The sequence below is a fragment of the Tupaia chinensis genome, unplaced genomic scaffold (assembly GCF_000334495.1).
Source record: "Tupaia chinensis unplaced genomic scaffold, TupChi_1.0 Scaffold144682_1, whole genome shotgun sequence".
NCBI classification, from domain to species: Eukaryota; Metazoa; Chordata; class Mammalia; order Scandentia; family Tupaiidae; genus Tupaia; species Tupaia belangeri.
In genome coordinates, this window is record NW_006204543.1 from 1,698,452 (window position 1) to 1,710,079 (window position 11,628).

General features: G+C 53.2%; 1 protein-coding gene and 1 long non-coding RNA gene across 2 annotated transcripts in view; one reads left to right on the forward strand and one right to left on the reverse strand.

The window, feature by feature from the left end:
* GABRA5 (gamma-aminobutyric acid type A receptor subunit alpha5) overlaps positions 1 to 2,820 on the forward strand; it is a 57,629-nt gene extending 54,809 nt beyond the window's left edge. Inside the window, exon 10 of the mRNA XM_006167246.1 lies at positions 1,702 to 2,820. Coding sequence (XP_006167308.1) covers positions 1,702 to 1,998 — 297 coding nt within the window. The 3' untranslated portion in view covers positions 1,999 to 2,820. The remainder of the gene's footprint in view (positions 1 to 1,701) is intronic.
* LOC102475919 (uncharacterized) overlaps positions 1 to 11,569 on the reverse strand; it is a 21,744-nt gene extending 10,175 nt beyond the window's left edge. Inside the window, exons 1-2 of the long non-coding RNA XR_337204.1 lie at positions 11,500 to 11,569; positions 10,111 to 10,251 (exon numbers count right to left, since the gene is read on the reverse strand). This is a non-coding gene — a long non-coding RNA (uncharacterized LOC102475919). The remainder of the gene's footprint in view (positions 1 to 10,110; positions 10,252 to 11,499) is intronic.
* Between the last annotated feature and the right edge of the window lie 59 nt (positions 11,570 to 11,628).

Here is an 11,628-nt window from a genome sequence, read left to right on the forward strand (position 1 = left end):
AATAAACGAGCACCTTGTTAGGGCCGTGAGGGCCGGCTGTTTGGAGACGGGGTGCAGAGGTGTGGGCCGGGAGGCCGGTCTGCCCGTCACATCGGGGTACTGCTCGGGGGCGCCGTGCAGCACTGACCCATCTGTCTCCCACTGTCCCCACGCCCGCAGGGGTGACCACAGTGCTGACCATGACGACCCTCAGCATCAGCGCCCGGAACTCCCTGCCCAAGGTGGCCTACGCGACAGCCATGGACTGGTTCATCGCCGTGTGCTACGCCTTCGTCTTCTCCGCGCTCATAGAGTTCGCCACCGTCAACTACTTCACCAAGAGGGGCTGGGCCTGGGACGGCAAGAAAGCCTCGGAGGCAGCCAGGATCAAGGTACCGGCTTTCCTCTCCAGACCCCTTGGCCGAGAAAGCAAGCCCGGTCCATGTCCACGCACGGGACAGGCGCCTCCCCCCCCTGCCCAGCCCCAAACAGCCCCTCCGTCCCAGCTGCGCCCCGTATGAAGTCTGCTTTCAACAGGTGCCTTCTCTAGTCGGCCTTCAATAACGAACTTTGCTCAGGCAAGAGTCTGAACTGGTGGGAACAGCTCAGGCTTTCTCACCCTCCAGCCTTATGTTTTTTGCAGAAGTAACTCCAGCCTCCTTGCCTCTTCAGGGCCACCTGTTGAGTTTTAAATTGCACCGTTCATTCTTCTTTCTGAAAGCTCTGCACTTGCCAGAGATGCCTCATTAACAGTCATGCCGCAGCCCCTTCTCATCTCCCCCTGCTCTGGGGATTCGAGGCACGCATGCACATACACCCGGCATGACTCTCAAGTCACCAGGTCCAGGACACGAACCGCTGGTTGGCCATGTGGAATCCAGCCGCTTCAACCTCCAGACCATAGGGCCGGCCCCTGTGCGACCCATTCTTTGCTTGTTCTTGCACCACTTTGCCAGGCAGGGGGCTTCTTCAGGGCCGTGTTCCAGTCATGAAGAGGCCCACGGCCTCTTAGTAGGGACATGTCAGCCACATGCCTGGGCTGAGTAAGGAGCCACCCCATGCCCGCGTAGGGGAGTAGCTGAGGAGAGGAGGACACCATTCAGACAGCCACCGAGGAGTTGAGGGGCCCTGTGTTTGCAGCCTCCTGCCTCAGCCTCCCCGCCGGGACTGTGGGCACGCCAACACGCCTGGCTCTCTATGCGTGCTTTAGGCCGGGTCTCTCTGTTGCCCAGGCCAGGCGAGCTCGTGGTCCTGCTGCCCCAGCCTCCCGAGTCTCTGGGAGCCGAGGTGCATGTCACCGTGCCCAGCTTTTAGGCTAAACCCAGGTCTCCCACGTGGCCAAGCCCGTGCGGCTCAGTGTCCTGGCAGTGCACACCGCCGTGCCTGGGCCTGACCCGTGACGTTCAGTCCCCTCTCATCCCCTTCCCTACAGGCCATTCCCTGGAGCTGCCCTACACCCACACGCACCATCCACTCCTGCGGCCACACTGAGCGGCGAGAAGCACCAGCTGCCCCGTTAGGGAGTCCTCGCGGCGTGGACGCTGGGCTCTGAGCAATGCCAGACACGAGTGTCAGCAGCGTTGGCTCGTGCCCTGGTCCCGTCTGCGGGCCGCGTGGTCACAGACCTATGAACCGGGGTGACTGCCGCTGTCAGGGCCAGGCTGCTGCTCCGAGAGCACCCCGGCTGGCGTGCCCTTACACCCCGGTTATGTTTTACAGAAGAAGGAGCGTGAACTCCTACTGAGTAAGTCAACAAACGCTTTAACTTCCGGGAAGATGACCCACCCCCCAAACATCCCCAAGGAACAGACCCCAGCGGGGACCTCGAACGCCTCTTCAGTCTCAGTCAGGCCGGAAGAGAAGACTTCGGAAAGCAAAAAAACCTACAACAGCATCAGCAAGATCGACAAGGTGTCCCGGGTCGTGTTCCCGGTCCTGTTCGGCACCTTCAACCTCATTTACTGGGCCACGTACTTGAACAGGGAGCCGGTGATCAAGGGTACTGCCTCGCCCAAGTAGGCCACAGCCCGCCCAGCGCGGGGACGGCGGTGCGGCCGCGAGTGGGACTGTGGGGAGCAGGGCTCGGAGGGGCCCGCCGCGCTCGGGCACTACCGTTCAGGAAATTTTTGCATGTTTAATAATATGTACAGATAATATTGCCTTGATGTTTCTATATGTAACTTCAGCTGTTTCGAAGACGTCACATTGAGAAATAAAGCAAACACCTTTCTAGAAAAACCGGAGACAACTCTCTGAGGCTCAGACGCTCGGGATCTTACACTATAGTTTACAAACAAGATAAGTCTATTTTTAACTGTTCTAAGCGTTACCTAACAATGTTTTTATACTTCAGATGCCATTTCATACACATTTCCCAGGGCGTAAATATTCTAGGGACTGCTCCGTGACTAGTACCTGCCCACCGCGTGCGAAGCCACGGTCACAAGGAACACGTTTTTCCGCGGCTGGGAAGTATCGCCTCTGATCATTCTTACTGTTCTGGAACCATAAATGCACTGCATGAGCTCACACGAAGTAGAGTAGGCAGCCATTTACGCAGACAAACCGACTAACGGATACACAGTGTGACAGACGGACACGGGGAATATTTCCCCAAGAAGAATTTAACTGCTTTAAAAATTCTTTTTCTTTTTAAAAGAAATGGATTTCTCAACTCACTCTACACACCCCACTAGCAGAACAATGACCAGGGAAGGAAGGGGGGACGTTCCTGGCACTTGGCCGGCGTGTCTACGGTCTGTGGACATCGACCGCCTTTCGCGGCTTCAGCGACGAGAGGCCGAAACAGTTCTTTCCCACTCTCCTCCCTTGTATGTATTTCACGACTGACTGACTGCTCTGTTAGCTTTTGTATATGAATCTTAAATGTTCATTAAAAAATTTAAAAATAAACTGGTCTTGTGTTTGCATAAATTTGCTTTAATTTGTATTTGGTGGACTCAAACGATGCAGAAGAAACCTCTAAGAAACTGCATCATGAAACTGCGTGGGAGGAATACCCAAGGCCGCTCTCACTCGGTGGCCCCCCTCTGGTCCAGCCTGCCTCAGTGGGGACACTAGAGGACAAAGATCACGAGGTCAGACCACCCTCGTGGTGAGACGAGGTGCGGCTCTGGGGACAGAGTCTCCCCCGAGGTGTCTCCAGGATGCACACAGGGACTGTGCGGTCCCAGCTGTTCTGACAGTGACACGGAGCCCTGAGTCAGGGCTGCCGTCTCACTGCTGAAGAGGGTCCAGCGTCGGCAGTCTGAACGGAGCACCTTCTGCTCCTGCACCACAGGGCCACTATGGGGGACATGACCGGCAGCAAGTGACAGCAGAATACGGCCTATCACTGTCCACCAGGGGCTCTGGCTCTTTTTATTTAATTTTTCCGTTTGCCATAGGGTGTGTCCCCCGCCAGAGAGAGAGACAGGGAGGGAGAAAGAGAAAGTGAGATGTCATCCTCTAAGGGGGATGGCTAAGCCACTCTTGGAGTGCTTCTCTAGCTGCCGGGTCTGGGACTCGAACCCCACAGTTGGCCATGTGGGATCCAGCCACCGTAACCACCATACCACCTGGCTGCCCTGTGGTCTTGTGCTTCAACTATGCAGAGAGCTGCCTTGAGGGTCCCAGCAGTAGAAGGGGAGGGTGGACAGCAAAGGTGCTCTTCTGTGATCACGAAAAGCACGTCCCCACCCCGGAGGACGACACTCCTGCAGAATGCTGATTCCTATCCCGCAGAACAAAAGGAAGCCCCACTCTACAGCGGCCCTGTTCTCTGTTCTCATTCACGGTTTAGTTACGCTCCTCTCTGCTCTCCACAGTTTAGCTCGGACTGTCCTTCAGGGAAAAGGACATTGTAGTTACGCCCGGACAGCTACACGTGTAAACACCCAGGATGACATCTCAGTCCTGGTGGGAAATGATGTCTTCCCCGTCAGGGTGAGTCGTTCTCCCGGGAAGCTTCAGCCCTTGTCCTGGAGAACCCGTGACGGGCACCGGGGGGAAGACAGGCCCCTGCACTTACGAGCCACCAAGCCTGGACTCTGGTGCACATCGAGAGGGAAAACCCTTCCGTTTGCCACTCTCTGATTCTGTGTTGGAGATATTTCGGTGTTTGTTACTTTTAACGAGAACATAATAATCACCTTGGGGGAAATGATAACCAGGCAAGAAATAATCATTTCTGATGAGGATAATAAATTACAGCGTCCTACTTTTAGAATCGGGGTATTTAAATGCATCGCTCCTGACGTCACTATCAATAGAAAGAGAAAACATTCAAGGAAGTCAGCGGTCTCTTATTTCCATGCTTTCCCAGGGAGCTGAGGGCCGTCCCAGGCAAGCCATGGCCGCCGCTGGCCTAAGAGTGAGTGTTCGTACACCATAACTGGGCTCGTGCCTGTGGGGTAACTGCCAGAGGTGAGACAGCAAGGAGGTCGTGGACCTCTCCCCCATCTGCCAGGTGGGTGCCGTAGAACAGTCTCTCACGGACCAGTTACGGGGATTCGGTACAGAGGGCGCCCCATCGCCACGGCACAGCGGGGTTCTGCACCCACAGAGGCTCAGCATCCCATCACAAGGTGGGAGGCAGTGCGGGCCTAGTTCCACATCCCTAACTCTGCGTCCACAACTCTGCGTTCACAAGACCACGCAACCACTTCCAGATGGAAGTTGATTAGAATGAAAATGTAACCTGATGGAAAACTCCTGCTTCAAGTCCTGGTTGAATGATTATCTATTCAGAATGCCCTGGAGAGAATTTGTCTCCTTGCACAGAAAACGTGATCTGTAGGTCTGTCCCTGCCTCTAGCAAACGTGTGCTTCGGTGGCCTTAGAAACCAGCTGTGGCGGGTGGACTTGTGCTGGGCTGGCACGTGTCTCACCCCCGCCCAGCAGAGACAGCAGCACTGTCACCTGGGCTGAGTGTCCTGATGTGAGTGATGGCGGTGGCTGTCAGGAAGGTCCTGCCTTAAGGGAAGGCACAATGGCCTCTGGCGTGGAGTCTTCAATCAGCATTAGCCTCCTTTGTCCCTCTGCGTTCCAAATAAAAAACCTTTTCTTGGGAAGACTGGAAGGCACGGTTCGCTCAGTGAAAACAGTATTTTAGCTATTTAACTATTAGTCTCAACATCTTTTATAACACTAGCACATCTGGGACAGTCAATACCGCAAGTCAACACGGCGAATATCTGAATATGGATTCCTCCCATCACTGCAATTACCTGCAGGTTTGCAGCGATATAAGGTAATGCTTTGGAAGTTGCAAAAAGGTTCCTTTCATCACGGATTTGCATGATTGTCTGTTTGCCATTGTCATTTCGACAGGCCATCTCAACCCTAAACTCAAATGCTCTGTAGCCCGTTTTAGAATGAGAAAATAGGTTCATAATGGAAACTTGTGGCTCAAAAAAATATTTCCTCTGGAGAATTTCCATAATACACAAATCTGAAGAGTTAATCAGAAAAAAAATGAAAATAAAAGCTGAAGGAATGAGCTCACTTAGCTTTTCTGCCTTTAGGTTGAACAACAAAGCCAGGGGTCAAGACATTGCTCTACTAAGCGATGTGAGACCTTAGGACAGAGGATGTGCAAGGAGCGCTAACCGGCCCATGTGCTAAGTCCAGGCCACTGTGCTCTGAGCTCTTCGCGTTGTCACCTCTGTCTCCCTCGAGGCCAGCACTATTCCAGGCCAGTGACAGGAGCCTGGACGCGAACTGACTGAGGGGCTCAACGCAGGAAGCGGGCTGGACTGGGTTGGATGAAACCCCTTCAGGTAGTGACTGCAAATCAGTGGTCATGTTCGAACCAAAGAAAACATTTCATAAGAGTTTATAAAATAAGTATTTCGGAGATTTTATTAACCTGTCCAAAGCGGACCCAAGAATAGGGAAACAGACACACACGCTGACAGCTGTAGGGTGACCATGTAAATCTATCACCAAAGGTGAGACTTCTAGAATGGCAGGTTAGTCTTCAGCAAATCCTCTCTTCTCAAAAGGCAACCAAAACACTGGCAAGATTATCAAAAGCAATTCATTTCTTGAGAACTCCGAAGCTGTAACCAAAGGCACCCGGCAAACTGAAAGTGTTTACAGCAGAAAAGCTACTGCCCCTCAGGGGGATCAGTGAGGGCTACGGCATGGCATGTTAGCTCGGGGACGCTCCCATCTGCCGACCAGCTCCTCGGAATGGTCCCATGAACGCCAGCAGCCACACTGCCACCAGATGGGGCCCATTTGACTTGGAGCTTCATACAAAGCCCAACCCCAGGGCGCTGTCACTGTCGACTCTCCAAGGAGAAGTTTATCCCCAGGGCATCGCCAATGACAGTCACAACCAGCCCTGCCAAGAAAAGTCAACCCTGCGGCTTCCCAAGGCAGTGACACCAGTGGAGGCAAGAAGAGACAGGCGAGATCAGGACAGGACGCCTAGGAGGTCAGACCTAACCCAGGGTGGGCTCTGGAAGCCTGAGTACACGCCTGGGGCTGTGTGAACAGTCAAAGGAGGTCAGACAGTCCTAGTGACTGAGGCCTCCCGGGCAGACCCTGAGGGCCTATGCAGTTGAATAGTAGTAAGCCATGATCGTAATGGTTCAAATGCATTGAATAAAATAAGAAGCCGCGAGCCCATACTGAAAACAACAGCATAGGAAGAGGGAAAGTGTTTCCTACAACACAATCCCAACTGATAGACACAGAGGAGCAGTGAAGATAGAAAACCAGCATTTTACAACCGGCAGGCAAAGATCGCTGACGCACGTTAAGTGGAACAGTTAGACCCTGGCCCAGCCACGGGAGCTCAGGCAGCAGAGTGCCAGAGAGCCTCACTGGAGCTACGTGGAAGGCCCAGGTCGGAGTCTGGGTGAGCGTGTCCGCAGCAGCCGTGCATGGGACCCTGGCTGGCTGGAAGGGTTAGGGTTTGGATCCTGGGTGAGCGTGCCTGCAGTGGGCATGCGTGGGACCCTGGCTGGCTGGAAGGCCCGGGTTTGGATCCCGGGTGAGCGTGCCCACAGAGGACGTGCGTGGGACCCTAGCTGGAAGGCCTGGGGAGACTGCAGTGTGGTGGGTCTTCTGCTTCCTCTCCACCTGCTCTCTCTCGAAATAAATAATTTTTTAAAAAAACTTCTAAGAGAAAAGCTAAATATAAGTGGTCTTCAAAACATTCATAGAAAATGCATATTCTGGAATAACTACACATGGATTTCCATTTTTTTTTTTTGGCACCAAAATAAACACGGACTTTCATTCCATTGTCCCACAACTGTCTGAAGGGCTCTGTATCCTCAAATGCTTTAACCAAAGAATTACTAACAACTTAAAAAGAAAAAAGCACGAGCGTACAGGAGAGAAGCTGGGCACGAGCAGCTGGCCAGGTGACCTAGGCTCCTGGCCCTGCGTGCCCTGTGGGAGGCGGCCCAGAAGGCGCAGGCTGGACCGCAGCTCTGCTCCAGCACACGACCCGGATGTGGTCAGAGAAACAGCAGGGCGGGCTCCAGCTGAGGGGCCGCGATGCAGCTCAGCCCCACTGACACCACCCAAGCCCCCGAAGACCAGGAGAGGTCAGGAGCTCTTCGAGAGTACAGACAGACTGAAGGCATGTGGTAACTGCCAAAGTACATGTCCAGATGGGGACCTGGACCTTACGGGAGAAAACCCCACTGAAGACATCGCTGGACAGTTAGGAACATCAGACTACAGGCTGTAGATCAGGTCGTTTAACATGACCTCAAATCTGTAGAGTCTCACGGATTTTTTTCAGAAGTGTGTGACTATCTCAGAGACAATAGCTTGAAGAGTTGGAGAGAGTTCTCAGGCTGATGTATGGAAATGCAAACAACCTAGCACGGCGAGCACCAAAACTCACAGAGGTAAGTGTCGGGAACGATTTTAAAAGTGCAGTATAGCTGCAAGTATAGATAAACAGGTAAAGCGAACAGGGTCCGGGAGAGGAGGACTCAGTCACCTGACTTACGGAGGTTCAGTCTCGCAGGATGGCATCGGAAATAGGTCATGCTCTTGATGGATCGAGTACTGATAGGTACGTGTACGACATAAGTATTGGTGCGTACGTAAGATCATAATCAAATTCATTAGAAATGGAGCCTCGTCTTAAAATAGGAGCTTTCTTCTAAAGCTTGTGGGGGAACACCGCAGACTCTGTGAGCTTTGGGTAGGCAGTGACTTGGTAAGTAGGACAGGAAGCAGTAATGTTCATGAAAGACACTGTTTGGAAGATGGCAAGGCAAGCAGCCAACTGAAAGAAGATATTCATCCCATGCCTGTTAGAGGACTCATGTCAAAACTAGATAAAGAGGAGCCAGCATTTGGTGTGGTGGTTACGGTGCTGGACTCCCACATGGGCAACTGTGGTTCAAGTCCCAGACCTGGCAGCTTAAAAATGACACTGGGGGGGGAGCAGCAGTTAGCGTAATGGCTATGTTGCTGGACTCCCATGTAGCCGACCGCGGTTTGCATCCTGGACCTGGTGTGCATGCGTGCCCAAGATCCCAAGAGGAGAACGGAGGAGAAGGGATTGCGGCATGGCCATCCCCCCTGGAGGGTGATTTCTCGCTTTCTGTCTCTCTGTCTCTGTCTGTCTGGCGAGCGCACGCGCCCTATAGCGAAAACCTCTCCAAAAAAAAAAAAAAAAAATATATGCATGTGCATGTGGGTCCAAAATCCTGGGAGGAGACTGGAGGAGAAGGGACTATGATGCAGCCATCCCCCGGAGGGCGATTTCTCATTTTTCTCCCCTCTGTCTCTGTTTTGCTTTCTCTCCAGCAAGCACATGTGCCCTGTGGCCAAAAAAAAAAAAAAAAAAAAAAAAAATCTTAAAGCAAAACTACATAAAGAGGACCCGCTGGACCCACCTGGGAAAGGTTGTGTCCAGGGTCCAGGGACTGGATGGATGGATGGATGGAGGTCTCTGTGTCTATCATTCTCTCTCTCTCACAGAAAATAATTAAACCAACTTTAAAAAATATACAGAGATTCTACAGACAACAAAACCGACAGGTTAGTTTTAAATGGGCAAAGCACTTCAGCAGCGCTTTGCAAAAGGAGGAACTCCAGTGTCGGGTAAGAACTGGGAAGAGCTGGGAGTTAGGAGCAGGACGAGACAGAGCGGCTTTGAAGACGGAGAACGGCAAGGCCGCTCCCATGGCGTGCTGAACGGGGCGCACACGTGGTCCGTGGTGCAGAGCGGTAATGTTCACGTCACCAACCGATGCCCTTCCTCTGATCTAGAGATTCGGTTTTTTCAGATAACAATAAAAATGAGATGCGAGAATACTATTCATGACACCCCGAGTTCCAAACGACCAGACATGACCGGCCTGGGCACACACGTGTGTGTGACAGTCACATAGTGAGCCCCACGTGAGGTGCCAGAGCAGGCGACGCCAGTCCGTGAGCACTCAGCTACCTGGGTGGGTGTGGACTTCGAGGAGAGCCCAGGTGGGGAAGGGACGCAGTGGGTGAGATGTGAGAGCCCCAAAGCTCACCCTATGCATGGAGTTCACAAATATCGTCACACCCAAGTAAACTCATGGTTTAACTGCGTCCATGAAGCCTTCTGGTCCCCTGGCACACTCGCTACTCTATACGTGTGCTCCTCCACATACAACACGCCACAGAGCCCTCCTTCCAAGGTCAGCGTGTCGGATGTGTGTTGCCCTTGGCATCGTTTTTCTAAGGAAAAGGGAAGGGTGCTTTTCCGAAGTAAAACTGAAACGTACCCAGGATGTGAAGTACAGTGCGGGGGTGGCGAGGTTGCGCTCGGCCACAGGGGGAGGTGGGCTGTAGGGCGCACCCAGCAGCACAGCCACCTCCGCTCCTGCGGCCGGAGCAGCAAAGTCAGGCTGTGGGAGGAATCCTGAGAGGCATTTCTCCGAGGAGCCGCCAGAGGATCCTGCAGCCAAGGCAGCCATCCCCGCTGCCCTCTCTGCGGCTTCCCGCCTCCTGCCTAGATGCCTTTCAACCACAAGGGCGTGGTCAGTGCTCCCAGGGCCCTGGCGGGGCTGCACCTGAGCCAGAAGGGCAGAAGAGTCTGTGACTGGGTTCTGTGCACCCTTCCCCACCCAGACCTCTTAGGGTGAAGCAGCAACCGCGGGCCCTCTCACTTACTTCACTCCCTTATCCTGCACACCTGGAGAAGCCACGCAAATCCTGTGCACCGGAGGGGAAGTGCCAGTGTCTCTGATGTGGAAGACAGGCTGAGGCAGGATGAGGGCGTCCTGCTGAGCTCCACCAAGCATCCCTGGCAGCCTGGCAAAGGAGGAGAATCAAAGCTTGGTAACTGGCTCTTTGAAGGGTCTAGACTTTGCATTTTGCCTTCACATTGACATCCAGAAAGCTTGCTTTGAATGCTTTTTTTTAAAGAAAAAGATTTATTTACTTAATTTTACTTGTAATTGTTATTACGTTTTTAATTTGACCACAGAGAGAGAGAGAGAGAGAGAGAGAGAGAGGGCAAGTGAGAAAGCAAGCCGCCAGGTCCAGGACTCGAACCACAGTTGGCCATGTGGGAGTCCAGCACTGTAACCAGCACGCCACCTGCCAGCCCCTTTATTCCCTTAGCTCATTTAGTTTTTTAATTGTTTGTTTTTAAATCTTGTTCCAGACTGCACTATGGTGTGTGGTTTTCAGGGTAAAACGCTCAGGTGCACCTGCTGACCCCCTGCGGCTGATGATCGGTGAGTGCATTCCCACCCCAAGAGGTCAGGCCCCTCTGTCCCTAGTAAGGGACACACTAGCACATGCAGGGAAGGAGGAGAAGGCTACACAGGGTGAAACTGAGCATCGCAGCTTCTCCTCCGCTGATTTAACCATGCGTCCATCAGTCAATCCCAGACACTTGTCACTGTACCGACAGTGGACGGAACCATGCCAGGGCCAGTCTGTCTCGGGTCTGTACACCTGTGAGCTTCGCATTCATGCTTGAAACAGCGTGGCCTGCAGAACGAGGCTGAAAGCTCTGCTCAGGCGATGAACCAAACGGAACACGGCACTGAGCTCCTACTCAGAGGCAGGACGGCCTCAGTCCCCAGGTGTCAGCCCTCGAGCTGTGTGATCGCGGGGAGGTGACTTAGCTTCTCTGTGCTTCTCCGCCTGAGAACTAGGAATAATGTCTGGAGAGTTAAAATGGGTCCTCTTCTACTACCGCTGTTGAAAGGTTATTTTTCCCTATGTTTCTAATACTGTGTTAAAATGGACGTGCAAAAGAATTGCTTTTCACTCGCAACTTTCTGACAGCACACTTAAAAACCAGGTGGCAACTTGCCATTCTTGTACAACCAATCGAGGAGCCATAAACCATCTGATATTTTTTGGTGGGGGGAGAGATTTTTGCCATAGGGAGCATGCGCTCACTGGAGAGACAGAGACAGGCAGACAGTGAGAAACAAGCCCACGGGGGTGGCCATGACGCAGTCTCTCTGGGATTTCGGGCACGCACACACGCGCCCGGTGTGAGTTCTAGGCCACCAGGTCTGGGACCCAAACCCGGTCAACTACCTGGGAGTCCGGCCAAGTAACCAGTACGCCGCCGGCGGGGCCCGCTAACTGAAGCGTCGGACTTGTGCTCAGCCCAGAACGTCAGAGATTGGGCCCGAGGATGACGGAGGCCGCAGTCCTCCGACGCTT